General features: G+C 38.6%; 1 protein-coding gene across 1 annotated transcript in view; it reads right to left on the reverse strand.

Moving 5' to 3' along the window:
- Positions 1-21,599, reverse strand: part of CPAMD8 (C3 and PZP like alpha-2-macroglobulin domain containing 8) — a gene marked incomplete at its 5' end in the record, with an annotated part of 53,097 nt that overhangs the window by 17,616 nt on the left and 13,882 nt on the right. The window contains 18 exons of the mRNA XM_084302928.1: positions 1,915-2,153; positions 2,563-2,625; positions 3,030-3,185; positions 3,547-3,683; positions 4,471-4,557; positions 5,110-5,275; positions 7,118-7,192; positions 7,363-7,519; positions 8,993-9,074; positions 12,065-12,241; positions 12,806-13,031; positions 13,449-13,747; positions 14,446-14,497; positions 14,952-15,094; positions 15,634-15,787; positions 16,372-16,603; positions 18,999-19,064; positions 20,027-20,169. Coding sequence (XP_084159054.1) covers positions 1,915-2,153; positions 2,563-2,625; positions 3,030-3,185; positions 3,547-3,683; positions 4,471-4,557; positions 5,110-5,275; positions 7,118-7,192; positions 7,363-7,519; positions 8,993-9,074; positions 12,065-12,241; positions 12,806-13,031; positions 13,449-13,747; positions 14,446-14,497; positions 14,952-15,094; positions 15,634-15,787; positions 16,372-16,603; positions 18,999-19,064; positions 20,027-20,169 — 2,654 coding nt within the window. The remainder of the gene's footprint in view (positions 1-1,914; positions 2,154-2,562; positions 2,626-3,029; positions 3,186-3,546; positions 3,684-4,470; positions 4,558-5,109; positions 5,276-7,117; positions 7,193-7,362; positions 7,520-8,992; positions 9,075-12,064; positions 12,242-12,805; positions 13,032-13,448; positions 13,748-14,445; positions 14,498-14,951; positions 15,095-15,633; positions 15,788-16,371; positions 16,604-18,998; positions 19,065-20,026; positions 20,170-21,599) is intronic.

A 21,599-nucleotide genomic window follows, 5' to 3' on the forward strand; every position in this document is an offset into this window, starting at 1 on the left:
AACACACGAGGGGGTGGGGGGACATTGAAAGAAATTTGATTTGGTCTATTTGAAAAGACTTCAATTTTTTTGCAGCATGGCAGAAGAGTCAAAATCGTAACAAGAAAGCTCCTGCTAATTCCAGAACAATGCCCCCTTTTTCTCTGTATTCGCATACAGTCCACTGTCAACTATCCCTCCCTTGGCAGCTTACCTGTTGGCTGATTAGTTGCACCACAGGCACAAAGACAATGAGCTTGGACCCTAGAGGGCTTATTTAGCTCACAGCCAGCAGCAGTGAGAAATACAGCACACAGCTTCCAGGACCAAAGTTGCCAAATCTGGCTCCTGCAGGGCTACTTGGATGCCTCTGTTTGGATACCTCCACAGCTAGGGTGGGTTTGTGAGTTTGTTGAAGCAGTGCACAGAGCCAGCCTGGATATAATGCTGCACCCAAGCTCATATGCCCACAGTGGCATTGGATGGTTTGTGGACTCCAGTTGGCTCCAGTTCAGAGCTAAGTCCCCCATAGAGACATTAAGCCTTTTTGATCCTGAGCTAACTCCACGCACCATACGCCCTAAGATATCCTACAGTATCCCTTCACCTGCAATCACAAAATCACAACCTTCTCTTTTTCATACTTCTCCCCTCCCCCTCTTCTTTACAGAAAAACATCCTAAGGACTTAATTGAGCGTGACAACTCTTAAAAACAATTACATTATGAGCAGCAGTCTAGCTCAACATATTTCCACCATCATCCTTAGATGCACTCCTCTGTTCACATTGCCTGAATGAGATGATGAAGGAGTTAAAAGATCATCATTACAGGAAGAAGGGGAGGAAAGGGAAGATTTCATTTGCTTTTGTTTTCTTTCCAAGCAATCAATCTCCTTGGACTGGGCTTCCTCTCAAATTTCTGTCTTTGCTCCAGCAATTCCCAGGGCAGAAAGTTTCAGAAATAACAACAGAAAGGTTGTGTTGATGCAGGGCAGCCTCCTTAGTTACAAGCATCTTTAAGGGATTGACAAGACTTTCTAAGCCTCTCTCCAATACCAGCTGTGGTGCTGAGGCAGAGGGGGGAAGAGGATGAGAAGGTGGCACTGTTACACACAGCGAGACAGACTGCAGCAAACTTTTGGATGATGAGTTTGAATTGCTTATCGCTGGCTGTTGTTAATGAAGGAAGGAAGAATTCAACCAGCCCAAGAAATGCCTGACCCAGGATTTCACAGGCTTGTAGCAATCAGAGGCAATGCATCTGCCAGCAACATAGCCATGTGAGGAAGGGACAAGTGTGTTGACAGAGATAAGATCACATCTTTGCCTGGAGCCACTGCAGCTAACTGTTTTCAGAACTGTAGTCTCTGTAGGGTTTCATATCTGTAGGAAGGAAGGAAACAGAAACTGATAGGGGAGCAAAACTTTTCAATTTCTTTGAATTACATCCAAGCTGCTTGCTTGAGTTCTGCCATCTGAATGCAGTGATGTTGCAGCCCCACCACCTGCCACACTCCTGGTCACAGATATACAGAGTGATTATGAAACCATCCCATTGGGAATGGTTTCTTCTGTGGCACTGTAGGATGCTGTAAGCCCTCTCTATTTACTTTGGTTGTGGCTTTCCCTCTTTTGGGCAAACTTTCCAACAACCTCCTTCAAAACTAAAACATTTTGTAAAGAGATCAGCATCTCTTGATAACTGCAGCAGCACTGGCACGTTTAACCAGAACATGTGTAAGTGGATTGAATACATGACAAACTATTCTTGCTGCTCTCTTTTTGTCTATACACAAGCTGTTTTCTCTTAATACCTTTTGTTTCCTATTCTGTAAAAAGAGATGTAAAACTGCTAATGTCTTTGCAAAGTGTTTTGAGATCTAGCAATGATGCTTCTGGAGCTTTAGTTTGGGATGCAGACTGCCATTTCCTACCTAGTGCACGTCTCCAGTATAACTTTGTATTCCTGATGATCCCGATCTGAAGCTGGGTCATCATCATCCACCAGTGCCCTCTCTCTGTGCAAGGTTTCAGAGCGATTCTCATCTGGAGAGACAGATCGCAGGAGATTTGGAGCTTGAAGATGCTGCTCTGACTTTGGCTCCTTCAGGTTAACCAGCAGCTGGAAAGCTGGTTTGGCAATTGGATCAGGCACGTTGTAAGTGACATCAATCTGCAGCAGAAAAGGGAAGAAAAAAAGCAACAAAACAAAATAAGGCAGTTTATAAGACCCCAATATTTTGTAGCATCTGCAAACGTTCCCCAAAGACACACATAAACACCAGAATTCTTCAGAGAGAGGTAATGGCCAGCACAGAAGCAACCAAGGATTTATAACACAATTTTTAAATTAAACATATATGTAAATATACAGGTAAAGCTGTACCAAAGCAAACTCACCCTGATACAAATCATATTTCTTTCCATGGTTTAAAGCAACACCAGGTTATTTAATTACTTTGAGAGAAATTCAAAGTACAACTCTTTTCTCACAGTAATCTGGGATTAAAAATCTAGCAAAGAGACTGTCAGTTTAGAGATCACTTGCTCACATACTTTCTCCAGCTCCATAGCAACTTTACCTGCATCAGACAGCAGCCTTCACCTTTGGCACTCACAAACAGCCCCGTTGGAATACTGGGTATCTGGGGAAAGCCAAAAGTTAAGACAGAGACAAGACATGGCTATCAGGATGTAAATGAATAACAATTTTAGCTTTATTCTGTGCAAGAGATCTTTTCAGTTTTAAAGGATACTTTACAAGTGAAACGAACATGGCTTGTTCTTTTCAGCCACCTATATTTAACAGTGGCAGAAACAAGCAGCAGCTCAAAATAAACATCAGTCACTGGCTATGGTGAAAAATACCTTTGAGTGCTGCCTCCTTCACATCAGAACCCAGCCAAGAAACACTAGAAAGTTCCAAGATCTCACTCACAGTGTTTCACTCATACTTTTACCATTGCTGAACTCACCTGAGTTGTCATTCAGAACTCAGTTCAGATGGATCACTTTAAGAAACTGTCTAAATTAACACAAAACCACTTACCACTGCAGTCTGGAGGACTTTCTTATTCATTTTGTTAAGCTCAAATGTCTCCTGGTAGTCTAGATTAGTAGAAGCCAAAGAAATTGTAAGGTTGACTCCTCCAATATAAGAAAGGATAGCATATTCAGCCAGAGCCTGCAGGGCTACACATGTGTCCTAGGGATAGGAAGAGGGAGATCAGAATAGCGAAGAACACAGAAGCACTCTAAACTTAGAAACAAGCACTATGCTGTACAGTCATCGGCTTTTGGTAGCAGAATCATTATTAATTCATATAGAAAAGAAATCCCTGGTTGTGTTCGCTTTTGCTTTCAAAGGCATCTGTAAGGACAAAGTCTGAAAGGTCAAATTATTAATTCCAGAAGGACACAGTAAAGAAAACTGGCAAGTTTTTCTTCTTAATGGGAAGCTTCTTCTGGACTCTAGACAGAAACTCTGCATTAGCCATTCCTGAACCAATTGATTTCTACAACTGATTATTCATGCGCTGAAGCTACCTTTTTCTAAGACAGCCAACCTGAGTAGATGAGAATCCTCCAAGTGCGTTCCTCTGCTGTGAAAGCCATTTTACCACTGGTAGTGCAGAGGCCACATCTCCTAGGAGCGTGTATGTCAGAAGGGCATAAGATGTCATTTCCACTTCTGCAGAAACAACTGAAAGAGAGGCAAAGGGATAGGGAACATAAATTGAACTACCATCTAGAAGTGAGAATCAAGCTGGTCTAGAGATAGTTCTATGAATAGCCATTAACTAAAAATTAATTAGAGGAAACACAGAAATAATAAGTTTAATAATGCATCCAAGAATCATCATCTTCTAAAGATATGCCTAATTCCAACATAACCTCTTTCCTTTACACAATAGATGACCTTTTTATCTGATTTTATCCCACATGTAATTTCTCTCCCACTCCAGATCTACTTTGCTATTGCCCTTACTGTATGCCTGTCCTGGACGTTTGAAAATACAAAGTTAAACAACTCTAAAATTAAATGTATTTGACTCCTCTCAGATTTACGCTTCAAATGATTCCTCCCTGATGGCTCCCCTATAGCTCTCACTCCTCTGTTATTCACAATATTATTCACTGTGTCTATGAAACTGGAGTAAAAATGGTGAAATAGCTGGGACTGAAAAACCAGCCCTGCCTAAGCCACATCTAGCTCTGTCCCTCATTTGCACTTAACCAGCTCTTTCAGAATAAAGCTACCTTTCTCTATCAGCTCTCATTCCTGAATGGCCCTTCATATGGACCGGGCCTTGATTGACTGCCACTTTCAGAATATCCTGGTAAAACAAGATATCTTTAGGGACCAAAACTGGGAGGAAAAACATGGGAAGTTTTGAAGCATATTTTATAATCAATTCACTGGAATAAATGCAGTCGGTGACCCACTGTTGCAGTCCATTCCCTTATTTTCACTTTTGCAGTACAGGTACCTGATTGGGAGAGACCATCATTAAATCCCATGAAGGTATCTTCATCAGTAACGAGACTTCCCGTCAAACTCCAGTGTGTAAAACCATCTAGAAAAATAGGACAGTGGAACATGTATGATATTACTGCAGAACTGAAGATCAGCTTCTGTGTATGGGAAGCATCAAGCTTTGCTATTGCACTGGCCCAGCTGATTCACGCCCTGAACTGCACTGCGCCTCCAGTAAGAGGAACGTTCTCTGGGCAAGAGGCTGCAGACTCTTGCTCCCTTTGCAATTGCAAAGATGGCTCAATGTGATTCTTGAATCTGAGATTAAAATAGAGCTTTGAGGCATGCGATGTATTTCTAGACAAACTGTGACATATTGATTGGAAAACCACTGCAGAGCTTCTGACATACTTGCCTTCCTTCAGCATCAGCTGCGTGCATAGAACTAAGGTACTCAGCCCATCTCTCCTGAGAATCTGGAAAACTCTTGCGTTACAAGGTCAAACTGTGCTGTGAGAAAGACCTTGTCTCACAAGCTCTATCCTCTCCAATAACTCAAATATATCATTCAAGCTGCAAGGGCTATTTGTTTATTCCCATAAGAGGGCTGCCAATTTAAGAACTTGCCAGGTTGGCCCCGGGTGCACAGTACCTTGTGTAATAGCCATGCTGTTCATTTTCCGCAGTGTCACAGCAGCAGAGGGGCTGTGCAGCAGTGTCAGGGCATATGCAATCAAGGCGGTAGTGTAGGGGTCTTCTGCTGAATATAAGTTGGACTCTAAGAAGTGTTTTGCTTTGTCAACAGCTGTTCTTTCTTCCTATATTTAAGGGAAAGAGCCCAGACATATTACCAGCCTCTATAGTTCTGTTAACCCCGGCAGGCAGCTAAGTACCACGCAGCCACTTGCTCACTCCCCTGCAGTGGGATGGGGAAGAGAATCAGAAAGGTGTAAGTGAAAAAACTTGTGTGTTGAGAAAAAGACAGCTTAATAGGTAAAGTAAAAGCTGCACGCACAAGCAAAGCAAAATAAGGAATTTATTCACTACTTGCCATTGGCAGGCAGATTAGTTAGAATCACTGTGTTTCTCATGACTGTGTGTCCATTAAAAAACAACTAGGGAAGAAGCATTTTGCTCTGTGTAGAATGACACTAACACTGTCCCTTAGAAAAGCCATGCATCACAAATTTAAAACTAGAAGCAAGTAGCACAACAAGAATAATCGAGACAAACACTGAGCTGAATTTATTCCCCTTAAAGCTGAGAAAATTTCAAGCCTCTGCGAGGCAGCAGATGAACAGAGCAGAAGCAAGCTCTCCACTGTATGTTTGATTGTGTTCCTGACACTCCGGAGCGTCTAGCAGACGCCAGAGGATAATAAAGGCCAAGGTTCCCAGGGGTCCCTGCAGCCAACAAACATGTTTTATTAACTCCCTCAATGACCTCACCATGTAGGAACGTGGCTCTGATAATTTATAGAAACAATTTAATTGGACTTGATGTAATTTGGTTTCCTTTGATTTCCCTGTGGCACTAACCTTCTCCTTCCTCATTTCCTAGCTAAGATCATTAGTACCACTTGCAAATCTCCTCTAGGAAAACTATTAGATCCACATAAACTGCACTTCCAGCAAATAAAAACGCTAGGGCTGTCCTGATGCACAGCAGCCCACAGAGAATATCACATCACTTCTCAGAGGGGGACACTGCTGACAGGGAGGCAGAAAGTTATTCTATGGCCATTTAAGGATTTTTAGTTTTAATTTTTAATAAGGTTGAAGAGCAAGGGGACAACTGTATTCATGACCTGTTCAGTGGATCTCCGGGAGGACATTCTTGCAGTCATAGTCAGTAGGAACGTTGAAGTAAATTATTATCTGAGAATACCCAAGTATATAGAATTTCCAAGCAGGCAGAAATACAACAGAGGAAAGCAGCACTGTTTTTACCAGGAGTTTTAAGAAAGAATTTGTAAAAAGCCAGTGGTACTGGAAGTGATTTTTCTCCTTATTTCAAAAATTATGCAGTGTAATTGCACATTCCTATGTAGCAATTATTTTTTCTGTAGTATTCCTGTTCTCCCTGATTACAGAGAAACATTTTTCTCCAGAGAAATGCATAATTTCTCCCAAAACTGCAGATTACAGTATCTTTGGAGAGCTGCACTCCTGTAATCTAATAGCAGTAGCAGTTTGGCCTCTGCACCAAAGGCAGACTGGAAAAGTTTTCTGGATCCCCTAAGCCAGCAGCTCTAGTTAAGCTCATATGCACACAAAGCTAGCTAGTTACAAGTTCTCTTCAGTATACCTATTTAAGCGACTAGTATCTACACAGACTGCAGTCACACCTTGAAATTACAAGACTGAAAGTGGTATTTGCAGCCATTTCCAGGGAGGTTGGGACATGGTGTTGTAGGAAAGAGCTTTGCTGTGGTAGAATAAACCCTGAGCTGATGTCTGAAAGCTAGGAGATCACCTTAAACAACTTTGGAATATGCTCCTTACTTTGGAAGAATCTCAAGGCTTTCAAACAGCCTTAGTTACCTGAATGCTACCACTCTAAATGAGCAAAGAACCTCTGAAAGTGAACAGCCACAAAAAAAAAAAAAAAAAAAAAAAATAGATAGAACACAAGATCTGTTTCAACTGAGTTTCTGTTACCTCAGAAGTTACACCCGTTTCCAAAAGAGATGCAACCACATAAGCCGTCAGAGAGATCTTACCATGGATTCCACCCTGGAGAGCAAAAAGACAAAACCACTAGATGAAGACTGGAGAAAAGACTCTTGAAGCAAGACAGATATTCATAGCCCAATATTCATACAAGGGAACTTCATCCCTTCCTGCTTTGATAAGATCTCTAAAAACACAACTATTGCATAATTTTGTTTCTGTATAGTTTTTACCTGAATGTCCTTATTCAGTATCCTGCCCATAGCAGGAAAAGAGCCATCTTCTTTCTGGTGCTGGATGATCCAGTCTTTGGCAGCTGTTAGCTCCTTTGGGTCAATGAAAATAAACCCACGAGACTGTGCAAAGGACTTGAGGACAAAAGCTGTTAGCCTGTAAATACACATTTACCATTTTTGTTAAGAAAACATTTTGAATAACACATTACCAGGAAAATAACATTCCTAGAAAGCACAAATTTTGAAAATCTCGGGAGGGAAAACACTAAATATTGTTTAAAAAAATATTAAATTAAAATTAAATTAAATTAAAAAGTATAAGTGGAAGATATGCTTGTCAAAGTTATGTTACACTCAAATACAGTTACTTTTTATAGGTGTTCAGCTGCTAGCCTACTAATTAAAACTTTAAAGTTAAGAGACGATATCTTTATAAATATGGAAGTATTTGTAAAGAAAAGAATAAAATTTCCAACTCTGTTACAGTCTTAATTAAGAAAAAAAATAAAAGAAAAAAAGAAATCCAGACCCACTGCTAAAGTCTGAGGCGGTGTTAGATTTTATACAGAATTAAGACTTAGGAAAGCAATAGAAGTGTTTTTGGAATTCTAAACCTCTGACATGCAACTAGTGCGAACTCTGGCCAGCTTTGGGAGATTGAATCATTCATTTTACAAGCCTCTGAGGAATGGGAGGGTAGAAGGCATGCTGCCTGGCAGAGGATTTTTCAAGTGTTAAGTAATTCTGTGTCACCGTATTTTATATCTAGGGACTAGGAGATGCCAGGTCTGAGATAAAAGTTTACTATCTTCAAAACAGTGAGGCAACAGCATCACAGACCTGGTACTTCCCCTCAGATGAGTTCACAAAGAAAATCAGTTTGAAGCAAAATACAGAACAGATGGAGAAGCCAAATAACAGGAGAAACAAATGAATGAAGACAAAAATCTACTAGATCTGAGACACTATAGTCAACAACCATCCTGACGTGTGGAAACACACAACCTTAAAGGCCATGGTTTCCTAAGGGGGACATTAGTGAGATGAGCTGATCTCCCAGTTGCACAATTTCTGGTTCTTGTATTGTTTCTCTCTGAAAGTCCCTGCACTTCCAATTCTCGGGGCACAAATCCATACCATTCCATTTCATCCATGAGGGGATATAAAACACTTAAAAGAATGATTTCTTTTTTTTTTTTTTTTTTCTCCTTCTCCCCTCTACCCTGTTAGAAGTCTCCAATACTTCTAGCTAGCAAGTTTCTCCACACATGCTTCGAGGCAAGCTCCATTCTCTAATGGAAATAGATGCTTTAAGTGCTACTGCATTTCCTGTAGACCAGACATGATCCACAACTATAGCTTCAGAGCCTGAAGCCCAGACTCATTAGTAGATGTGACTATCTTAACCTCCCATGAGTCTTGAAGCAATAACAGTACACCTACTACTGTAGTATGAACACAGCAGCACTGAAACAGTAAGCCTATAGTCATTGAGTATTATTTCTATTCTTCCCTGTACAATACCATGATGGGAGCTGGAAAACTACTCTTTTTTCCTTGCCAATTGTGTATTTTTCCTGTTTAGCAAACACTGAATTTTCTAACTCTGTTTTAAATAGCAACTCACCACATACTCCCTGAGGAATCCCTCTCGCCAAAAGCGCTGTATGAACCATCTTGTCTCTTGTAGGTCAGCTGGCGCTGGTAGCCTGGAAGTCAAAAAAGAATTGTGGGAGTCCAAAATCCTCACACAGAAAAAAACAAGTATTTAAAGTGAATGAAGACTCAGACCATCTGGCACTAGCATAAGGGATTCTGCTGCCCGAGGCAACCTCTTATTTTGCTGTGTTTGATAGAGCCAGCTCTGTGTACGTACACTGCAGCTTATTCAGAAATCTGTTCAGGCTAGCATCTGTAAGGCTACATATACCTCTTGAAGATAAATGAATGGAATGTTATTTCTCTAGCTCTTAGTCTCTTACTGAGCCGCACATCTGTTAAAAAAATAATGTTTCTAAAACACTCAATATTAAAAATCAACTCCTACATTTCAGACACCAGAAATGTCAAACATTTGATACCCCTCTGTAAGATGCAAAATTAAAATAATGATTTTTACTTAAGCATACAGCCACCTTCCTTCCTTTTTACTGAGAGCACCATGGAGATGAGGAGCTTTTTGCCTTAACAATACAACTTGATTCAGATTTTTCTCCAAAGCTGGTGCTTGGGACAACTTAAGGTAACATGACAGCAACAGCTGAGTGCTCAGTGCCAAAACTCCAAAGGAGATGAAGGCATAGGAACTCTTACATATCTTTCTTGAATCATGTGTGAGATGTGATGGACGATCTTACTGTGTACGTACACTACTAGGCCTGTGTTGCAAGGCCTGTTTTAGACAAGTTCAGCAAAACAGTTGAACGCTGAAGATTCTACCTGAAAGTCTTTCAAGACTGAAAATAAAAATAGTCAAAATGCTCTTCCCATCAGTAAAATAATTTGCTTCTCAAACCTACTTGTCTAGTAACCATGAACTGTTATTAGTATGCTAATAAAACACAGCAAGTCTCTATATCGAGGAATACTCGATACACAATTTGTCAAAGCCAGATGCAATCAAACCCTTCAAAATGGGCGTTTCTGATAAGAAGATATGTCAAACCTGCAAGAAGACTGGGTCAGAGAAATTTAGTGCCTGTTTAATTCTCTGATACATGAATAGACTTTTTCTTTCACACTGCATGACATTTTTATGGGAATGGATTACTTTTTCATTTCCAGAGACAAAGTTTCTTTGTTGACCTCTCCAGATACAGGCAGTTCCACAGTCTCTGAATAAGGGCTGCTCATGACTCCTACGCCTTTTTCTGTTGCTCTGTAGCCTTTTGATGTTCATAGGGAACACAGATAGAATGGTTTGAAAAATGGGCAAAAGGAGGAACAAAACCCTAGATATTAATGATGCTCTGGCAGTAAAAACTTCTTTGTCTAGGGGATGGGGAACATATACAAGCATGGGGCAGAAAGCACAATTAACATTTTTTTGTTGTTTCTCCAAATAGCTGTTGTATTAAATTAGATTGCTTTTCATCTACACAGTCTGCAGATACAATTTACTACTGAAATAAAGCTTTTCCTCAAAGTTTTCTTAAGCATTCACTTCCAGTATGTTAGATGGGCAAATAAAATATTTGTATTTTATAATATGATTTTCTCTGTTCTGTTATTCTAATGTTCACTTTGTGTTGAGTTATGCTTCATTGTTCTTACATTTATTATTCTTTGCTTGCTAGGTTGACTGGCACAGAGTTTGCTTGCTCATCTGAAGTCTTCTATTTTCTAAACGCTCCTCTAGATGCTTGGACTCACTGGAGAGGTTCACCTTTCTAGTTTTCACCTGTTCACCTGCTTTTGTGGAACCGCATTATGGGAAAGCAGGAAAAATTACTGACTAGCTTAGCTCAGGCCGCTGTTAAAAATTAGGGGATATGTGGGAATCGTTGGGTATCAGAACATTCTGTGATGGATGACTAAGTGATGAAAAAGTTCTGTCTTGGTACATTATAAAAGCCTTCTAGAGTGAGCAAAAAGACTCTCCCATCTAAACCTTATACTTGGCCAGGCTCCAATAAGCGTAGAAAGGTTTAAAACTCTTGAGGATTTCTGCTGTCAGGGCTAATTAATGGGCAGAGTTTGGAGCCAAAAACCTGTGAGGTTTGCAGACTCATAAAAAGAAACAAAACCAAATAATATTTAAAAGGAAAAGTTGACACAAACTATTAAAGAAATCCCTTTGTATTACTTTTGCTATCAGTGAGCACAACAAATAATAAATGAAAACAATTGTAGCCAGGCAAAGGAAGCAGCACTAGACTTTTACTGCTGAAAACAAAAAATAAATTACATATTACATTTTATATTTATAATTTCATAGGAGAACTGCCTAACCCTGTCACCTCTGATTTCATGACATGACTATTGTCTGACTCACTTGCAAGACAGCTATGTCCCTTTGGGTCATTCTTGTTTTCATTAATGATCTCCAAATTCTTACTTGTCCTAAGAACCATATTTACTTACAGATTATTTTGCAAGTGGAGCTTCCCAAACAAATGCTGAGAAAAACAGTGCATAAGAAGATAGATTGCTTTGAGATGCTTAGAGAGAGAGGACAGGGCACTGAAAGGACAGAAAAAAGCCTTCATTGTATGCCTCTACGATAACTACTTTGAATACTAACTCTTGATTCTGGGTATACTGTTACTGAGAAAATATGATAAACTGGAGAAAGTTTAGATAGAATCTGTGGTAATTAAAGAACTAGAAAGACAATTTATATATTTAGTTCTTTTTGCTTTTTTCCTAGATTTTGAAAAAGTTTAGTTTTCTGTTAATTTCTGAAATTTGTGAATACAGAAAAAAGTTACCTAAATATACGCATGTATAAATTAAAAAAAAAAACAAAACACACAACAAACATGTAAACCATGAGTTATTGAAAGGAAATACAGGCTGCATATCAAGAAAACCATCTTGCCATCAAAATCTGTTAATCTGTGAGATTGTCCTGCAAGAAATGATGAATTGCCATTACTTGGGATACTCTTCATTAAAAAGAACAATGTGATAGTAACAAAACTCTCTTCTAACTTGTAAGCTTTTCCTCCTTCTATAAACTTTAAGTTTAATGAGTTACCTTGAACAAGGTAATCAGTAGCTTCACTCTCCACCTCATGACTGAGTTGCTTGGTTTTCTGCAGATATTTCAGGACAAAAACATTAGGAGCAAAATGGATCATGTTCTGCTCTCCACATCCAAATGGTAATCGCAAAAGATTGTCCAAGTTGTTTAATGTAGGACCCATCACATCTCCTGTTTGAAAAAGAGTTGATAGTTTCATTATCAAGGAATTATGAATTATGCTTTACTTCTTTTTGATGCCTTATGATTAAAAACCACCTGACTACACTGATTTCTGCCAGCTACACATAGCTTAAACAAACTGTAGCATAAATTGAAAGTCCTTCAAATGTTTTGTCTTATCCCTTCAAGCTCTTGCTGGAATAAAGAAGAAATTTCACATTTCAGAGTTTGACCATTATCTGTGACTACATGATTTAGACTAGATTAGAATGCAGTTAGTACAATGTGTGGTTATGATGATTATGAAATGAATACTATGAATTATAATAGACAGGACATCTGCAAAGCCCTTTGATGGTATCAACTTTATGTCAACATCATCGAAAACAGTCAAATGACTGAGGAAAATAATTCCCTGTCTCAGATTTCAGCAGCATATACCTTTGTAAACTGCCTAAGACTACTTTATCTGGCCCATATTACTCAAATACTGAGTCAGAAGCAAGTAACAGCTGGAAGTATCTCTTTGTATTTGATAACTGGTACCTAATGATACCTCCTCATAATTGATACCTATTATTGAAGCCGTAGCTCTTTCTGATCCTGGAATTATGTTGTGGGGAACTCCAAGAGTAAATGCTTCATTGTGATTTTCATCAGTCTCTTCTTTTCTCCAAATTTTAAACTCTCCCATTGACCCCCAGCCTGTGGAAAAGCCAATGTACTTCACCTCAAACTGTTTGGGGACTGTCCACTCCACAATAATAGATTCATTTAGCACTCGAGTACCGTGGCCAACCTGAAAGGAACAAAAAAAAAAAATCCATACAGTTCCAAGGACCCATGCATGTAAAGTCAGCCTGCTTTGGACCCAGTAACCTATGTGTGCATTAGAGAACATTGTAAGTGGACTGCTACCTTTCTCTTTCCCACTCACAAAACAGTTCAAAGAAATTTAATGAGATAACTCCACAGGCTTAACCTCCAAACCTTTCATCAGAATTAACACTGATAAATAGTGAAGACTGAGGTTCCGAGGGCATGAAGTTGCAAGCAAACATGTTCTGATTAAAACAGTCTGATCAAGACTTAATACAGAAGAAGCAAAAGGAATGAGGCTTTCTCCTTCTACAACGTACCTAATGAAAAACTGCCATGTGTGCTCCAACTCTAGTTAAGGAAGCAAAAAACTTCCAGACATAGATAAATCCAGTACCTGAACAATTCCATTTTTCCAGCTGATCCAGAAGCTGCGGAATTCATCCCAGGACAGGATACCAGCTGTGTCTCTGCTGACCACTGGCTCACCCATTTTGCTGATGGAAATCCATGTTTTAGTATTTTGATGTCCACCAATAACAATCTCCGTCATCTCTGCCATGTCATGTGGACCAGAGGACAGGGCCAGGTGAGCATCATTGTGAGCTTTCACAGCAATATCAAAGTGTGTCATCTGGGCAGGTTTCTGCATATACTGGTACTCATATTTGTTAGGTGTAGAAATGTGAATTTTCTCTAGTCAGAAAAATAATGGAATGTTTTAAGAATTAGAGTTCAGCTCACGTATTTAAAACAAACAAACAAACAAACAAACAACAACCCATAGCTAATTACTAAAATTTAAACAAACAGGCCTATCCTAAGTACTCATTCTTTCCCCCACCACTTCTCTTAAACTATTAAAAATAAATGTGGATTTTTCTTCCTATCCTCTACTTCTATCCACTTGCACTATAGAAGCTTCTTCAGTCGAAACTGCTCAGCTGATTTCTTGTGAAGTTTGCAAGTGATTTTTCAGTTCTAATCTAGTGGTCAAAAGCATCTCTGTTTAGCTTGCAGAGCCAACTTTGAGCTATCCAAATTTCCGACAGAAAGGACATACTGATTCCAGAACTGAAGTTTAAAACATCAACTGGAAATATAGTACAGCCACAGTTACTGTCCACAGTGCTGAATACTTAAACTGTTTCATAAAGTAAAGCAATTTAATTGCCATTTCCAGAAATCACTTGGGCAGTTAGAGCAAATTCATAATTAGCCAGCCAGGTAAGAAAGACTCTTTATTCAGAGGTTCTTCCTACACACCATAACTCATCAATCATAGACAAATGGCAACAAAGATTTTTTTTTCTTCCATGGGATGAAGCCACATGTTTCTGTATGTAACTAAATTCAACAAACTTAATTTTATCTCATTTAAATCATGAACTTACCATTTGGGCAGAAGAACACACTGTAGGTGTACTCTCTGGACAGTCCCTCTGGCTATATAAAGACAGAAATCCATATTTAAAAATACAGTCCTTGGATTTGCAGCAACAGCTATTCAGTTTTACTTACAAAACACATAATATGCTGTACAGCATTTTGTATCCTTTAGAGAAAAAGTATTACACTGTATGCTGTTAGCTGCATATATGCTAACCACTAGTATTTAATCTTGCATCACAGCATATTTCTTAGACTAAAAGAGCAAGCATACCCAATACAATTTCTATCCCTTTTTGTTCTGAGCAGTATTGAAGATTCACCAGCATGAACTCAGAACTAAATGGGCCCTTCTTGTACTTGTACCACAAAAATTATTTCCAATCATGTAAACATACACCTTATGATTCTTGTAAACCTACTCGTTTGATATCACACCTAAAAACTTTAATGATTTGCCCAAACATTTATCACTTTTTTCAGAGTTATTACAAATTCCTATTTTTCTTACTTCAATAATAACGCTACTGCGAACATAATCCACTCCAACTGGGGTCCGTTTGTCCACGTAACTGTCCTCTGAGTGCTTGCCATTCTTTAAAGTTTGCATCCCATCTTGACAGCAATTAGTTCCACCATAAGCAAAAGCTTTTGCTAAGAAACAGAAAGGAAAAGAAGCAGAGATTTCAGGATATGATCTTGATCTACAAGAGTCCAAAGCATCGATCTAAATTAATTAGATACAGTTGACTAGCAACACATGAAACGTTTTGTAATTACAGCTCTATTTGATAGATATCTGGACAGTCACATCCAACATTGCATAAATACTTGGACAGTCACAGGCAACAGAGAAACTCTTCCCTAGCTTCCCATGCTGTACAAGTTTTACGATTTAGGATTATTTCCTTTAAATATGTACAGGATTTGTTATTCTTTATTCAAAAATTTACACTGATCTCTGAAGATCTTGGAATCTTCTGAAGTTTGCTCATACAGATCCTTCACTGCATAACAGTTACAGAACTAGTTTGTAAGAAATAAATGAGGTTGAAAAGCTAAGTTGGCAGTAAGCGAAATAATGATTTCACTTTCAGGTACTAGGGAAAGAAGAATGCTCTTCTGAAAGAGGAGTAAGAAGAAACACTTGTAAAACTCCTTCAAGCAGCAAGCTATTTTTATCTGTGTACTACCAGTGATGTTGCTCAGTCCAAGCTCGTTGAAGGACAAAACAATAGAGGTGGGTTTAGCTTCCCCGGGGGCAACGCACTTCTTTCTCGTCAGATGATGTTTCCCAGGATGCCCAACAAACTTTATGCCTTTCGGAACTGAAATCTTCACGTGAACCTGTGAAAAATTTGAATGCTGTTTATTGCAAATGTCATCTGCAAAACCAACAGATGTGTGAAAAATCTGAAAACTATGAAAACTGTAATAAAAAACATGGTATGCACAGATTATTCTTCAAACCTTCTGGTGCTATATTTGACTGGCAGCATTACTTTCAGCCCAGCAATTCTACAAGTGCTTCAGATACTACCTGAGCTAAGCAGATAATGTGTTTGAGAAGAAACCATCTGGAGAGAGAGCATTTCTTGAAAAAAAGTTATTTCAAAGCAAACTGCTTTCAGCAGCCAACTATGAAGCAACTCTGTGGTTCAACATGAGCTTTCTAATAGTCTTCCCTACATTTATCAATATACTGAATTCTGAAGAATTGCAAGACTACTACAGATCTTTCAAGCTAAAGTAAATAAAGCAATGACTTTTATTAGTGATGAAAAGCAATATTAATCTTCAAAGCATTTATGCTGAACTTAGCATTCTGTTATCCCTGTATCTTTTCTACTGTAATTTGTAGATCACTTAGGAAAACTCGATAAGAAACTACAATTTAGTATCTTAGCAACCAGAACAAAGAGGGCTGTTACCTCTACACAGACAGTTAAGTAATTATAGACAGTCAATGGGATTTTGGTCTGTTCTCCCCGGATGACGTGGTACGGCAGTGTAAAATCGATGAAGAAAGGTTTAAACGTCTTCAGTTCTGTTTGACTTGCAATGCCCAACCCCTTCTCTTCAGACAGACCCACAGCTTCAGTTATCCATGTAGTGATAGAGTCTGGCACTTCCACACGCAGCTCTGCTTCTCCTGATGTATTACTGCCAAAGAAAACATGGAATAACATGGGTTGATCAGGTTAATGAAATGTGTTTGAACAAAGACAAAGCACACAGAGCCAAATATTTTGGGGATTTCCCTCCAGATCCAAACTTACAGCATAGCATCAGTATCTGCTTCGAACAACAGCTTATTAAAGGTTCAAAGTTTTCTTGCTAAGTATCAGGATTTTTGAGAACTATGCACATTTATAAGGAGCAGAATAGTAACTAGTGGTTTCTGCATAACAAAGTCTAACAAATTCTTACTGGATGAAAAGCTTTACAGGCATTTACACCCCATTACAGAGGGTCACTTTTCTTACAGGTAAATATCTGCAGTAAAGAAAAAATAAAGAAAGAATCCTAGATAAAAACAATTCAGTAATGATTTATTTCACATTTAGTGAAATAAAAGTAATTTTTGTTGGAACCCACTCTCCTTGTATACACCGCCACATTACAGCCTGTACTTGAACATAAAGGCAAGTAAAAAAAAATTCTAGGCACTAAGTTCAGCAACTGCTTGTCTAGAGGAGCATATTTTGATTCAGAAACATCTTAGTCGTTGGTTTTTGGAATGTCTGACTCAGAAAATTTCCAAAAATATAATTTTTTTCTAGTGAGGACTGAAACTAATTATTAAAAATCAAATTTCTATTTTGAGTATTCAGCTCTACTGTGTGTACCACAACAGGATACCATAAACTGGTACACTCTTCCATGCTTCATAATACAGAAATTCAGCTTAGTTCTGCAAACTTTGCAATTTTTCTCCTGCAAAGAAACTTTGGCCTTGCTTGGAACAGAAAACATTTCATCTAAAGCAAGAACAAAAGCTATTTCATGCCTCAACTGGCAGGATGATTGGTGCAGTTATGAGTACACCCTAAGGTTGTTTTCTCTCAAGTCCTTATTTATTCCCCTGAGCTCGATACACATGCTGCTAGCTTCATAATCTTTTGCAAGGTACATGCATTGTAGTTGGCATGGAAAGTAAGAAAGCAAGATCTTCAGACTAAGCTCTACAGCATAACATACTGCTTCTCATTGCTGCAATACCTGCTGATTCACATCCAGAACAAACTGAAGAATTGTAGTTTTTGCCGCTTTTCAACTCTGAAGGCTATTCAAATTTTAGGCACCAATGAGGTATCTTTACTTTTATCATCTAAGTCAACTGTTTGTAACTTTCAATGGGCCTAAGCTACTGCAGCTATTAGTAAATTGGCAGCATATCACATACTGGTCTTTGTATTCATATTACAACAGAAAAAAAATTAATAAAAACAAGTACTTTGACTAACAAACGAGAGATCACTATGCCTTTGAACAGAGATAGTAGGTTTGGTCAATCTCCAAACACTCTGGCAATGGACATAGCTCCCTACTACAGAGGAAGAGCCTATGAAATGCATGTGGCTCGACAGCAACAAGTTACTTGAACTTCTCTTAAGCACACCAGTTTCTTAATATTTAGGTCCTCATCCTAACCAGAGTTAGGTAGCCAGTACTTGCAAGAATCTTCAGCCCTGAAGAGAAAGCAGAAGGGTGTTCTAGCTCCAGAACTGGCAGCATTCCAGTCTGTTTAACTGGACAATTTGTTGCAGCTGATGTTCTTTCCACTGGGATTTCAGCCCATAACCAGCATTAACATTATTTTCACACATGAGGGCACTTACTCTTCTGGGCGGGGGGCCAAAGTACACACAGATTTCCAGCCATTAGACCCTCCAGCCAGGCTCTAGGAATTTTTAGAATTGGTTTGGGAAGTTGACATTAGGCTTTTGTTTCTATTTTGAGGATTGTATATTATAATTATAAATGGTAGAAACAAAAAACGAATCTTTTCAAGACAGTGGAAATCAAACAATGCTTAGCTCAGTTGTTTCAATAAAGTGGAGAAAATGTAATCTGCAACTTTTTATTCCACACTCTCCCATTTATAATTGACTGCCCAAGCTTGCTGAGGCCCAAAAAGGCACTTCTGGAATTCTCTGTGTATTTCTACAAAGCATATTTCATGCTCAATTGAACAGATTTGAATACACTTGCTACAAGTTCTTGTCAAATTTAATTTCTAATCATTTACTGAGAGTGAAGTTTACTGCTCCTTTTCTTCGCTCAAGATGCTCCTCCACTGGAGGCATCATGGCGAATTGGATACACGGGGTACAATATACCTCTGTCACGACTACAATTTGAAGTGAGTACACTTCAAGACCAGATGAAATGTTACAAAGAAAGATCATTGATTAAAGCGGTAATGAAGAAAAGCAACAACAACAAAGATCAGAGACTGCCAATGTAGCTCCTGTAGGTTTTAAAGAGCTCCATTTTCTGCAGCTGAAGAGGATACAACCCCCAGGATATAAGTAAGGGAATTCCCTGTCCATACCTGACATTAAGACAGTGCCATATCCATGTTTCAGGAAAGAAGGTTCTTTTCCTCTTCTCTGCTCTGCTAGAAGAATAAATAAGCCTTTGACAGTGAATTCTTAAAAAGACAGTTAGTTTTAACATTAAATGAAGAATCAGTGCTACCAACTGAGTGCAGCTCCCATACCAACCAAAACTCCAGCTAGCATAGTTTCATAATGAAGCGGTGCATCATTCATAACACAAGTTACATGGTCTTTCCAATTCCTCTCATTGTGTACACACACAGTCTGAAGCCATAAGTAACCTAAAAAATCTAAAAGTTGTGATCCAAATTCTTTCACCAAGCAAAATCAAAGAGAACAGGTACAGCATGTGACTTCCCATGACATCATCATCTGGCCTTACTAATAGCAGTTACTACAATCACTGCTTTATATTCCCCTCCATTTCTTTAACTTGGAATTATTTTGATCTCTAATATTTTCAGAATTTGTTCTATTTTTCTACCCAAGATGCCTCATTATCTGTTTCTTAAATGATCTTTAAATGCTACTTAAGAAAAGCCACCAGTTGGTTCAAAATACAAAGGCAAAGCATATCCTCAGTTTGCAGCATTAGCTGTAGTATCTCATGACTTTTCCTTCATGCAGTCCCTCATTTATTTTGAGCACCACCTGAGTAGCACACAACTCTGAAATGAGGGCTAGCATGCAAATAGTGACAAGCAGTAGCTAACTTGTAGAAAAGCAGCAACAGATTCGTAGAAAACGAAGATGCACAAAGAGTTTCAAAGAATATTACTTTGTTAAATTTAAATTAATTCTGGAAAAATGCAAAGTTAAATTTAACAAAGCTTTTGTTAGGTCTATCAAGACAACTGAAGATGGTTTCCCCTCCCCACCACCACCTTGAGGAAACTATGCTATTTTCTGGAGGCATAGGAGTATGAAACGGCTGAGAATATAGGGAGGGGGAAAAAAAAAGGTAAAGGTAAGAGGTATCATAGACAATATGCATTACAACAAACAAACAAACATACATTACCTTGGTGCCACTCTAGAATGCATTGTAGCCACCAGTGTCCCAGTATGTGGCTGAAAAGCTGGGACAGCCTCATCTGTATACATGCCTCCATTCTGTCTGTGGTTTAAGCTGACTATATCAGTCATTACAACCAAGCCAGTTTCCTAGATAATAAAAATGAAGACCGCAAAGAAAAAAGAAAAAAAAAAAAAAAAAAAGAGAGAGAGAAAGAGAGAATTAAGCATGTACCAATAAAAGCTTTTCAGAAAAGAAAATCCCCCCCAACCCTAATCTGATATCTACAGGGTAATGGTCAATTGAAACTTGAGGATTAAAAAAAAAAAAACAAAAAAACAACAACAACAACAACAAAAACTTATGGAAAATAAAAATTACTTTTAATGAGAAAATATGTAGGTACTTTGTAGGTAGGATTTATTTATTTATTTATTTATTTATTGCAAGAAAGCTCATTTGCTTGGAAAATGAATTTCACCAATATCTAACATTACTGGGCATGTGTCTAAATGTCAGACAACTACAGGTAAAAAAATTATTACACGTTTTCCCCCTTGAATATTACTCTACAGCTTTTTGCTCTTCTTAAAAGTTTCCAGTGTGTTCTGCTGTAGCTAGCAGGCAGCCTGCGCGTCAGACATCCCCAATTCTGCTCTACAAGAAATGCCAAGCAAAATGGAAATTGTCTGCACAGCTTCACAGTAAAAATACAGAATTCACAAGAAAGCTGTCTGCCAGTTCTGTTCCCTAAATGCACTTATTCATAAGAGACAGCAGCTCCCAGACACCAAAGGGAGTATGGGCTTTGTTATCTTTCACGTACACATCCAGCTCTTACAAATCAGGTATACAGCAATGCATAAACAGCAGCTATTAACATATGGCTCTTTTCCCAGGAGTTTATGCCACTCAGTAAGAAAAAAACACATCAGAACAAAACCCCTAACAGATCAGGGAGAGGAGAAAAAGCAGCAACTCCTGCAGCAGTGGGTATTAAACGAGGATTTAGAGTTTATGATTAGGCAATTGAGACACTAGGGGAATACATGGGAGACTATGGGGTTTAAGACAACACAATAAAGCAGTTTAGCTAAAAATGCAGAAAGAACAAAGGGAGTGGAAAGAATGGATCCAAAGGAAACAGAAATCATTATTATTAGAAGTTGCATGAATTAAAAATGGAAAGAGCATAAAACACGAGACCTGTAACACTGTTATTCTTAGAGGCCAGTCTGTCTTTAAGAATGGTCACTACGGAAAGCCTATATAGAGAATATAAAACAAATAGCCAGTACAGCATGGCTTTCCACATGACATCCTCACAGTTTCTGGCAGTCAGAGAAAAGAGATTACATGCTGCAGCGTACATAAAGCAAAGAGGCAGGACATCAGCAGAGTCTGAAAGGGTAGATGGATTCTACTGTGCAACTGCAGGAAGGTAGGAGACAAGCCAACACAGAACTTTTCAAATAGATCACCCACAGCTAATGATAATTTTAATAAAAAATAAAGCAAGACGCTAATGGAAACATAATAACATGCCTTTGAAAACCTTCAGAAGACTGAACTGGTTTTA

This window comes from Netta rufina, assembly GCF_964035555.1.
Source record: "Netta rufina genome assembly, chromosome: 28".
NCBI classification, from domain to species: domain Eukaryota; kingdom Metazoa; phylum Chordata; class Aves; order Anseriformes; family Anatidae; genus Netta; species Netta rufina.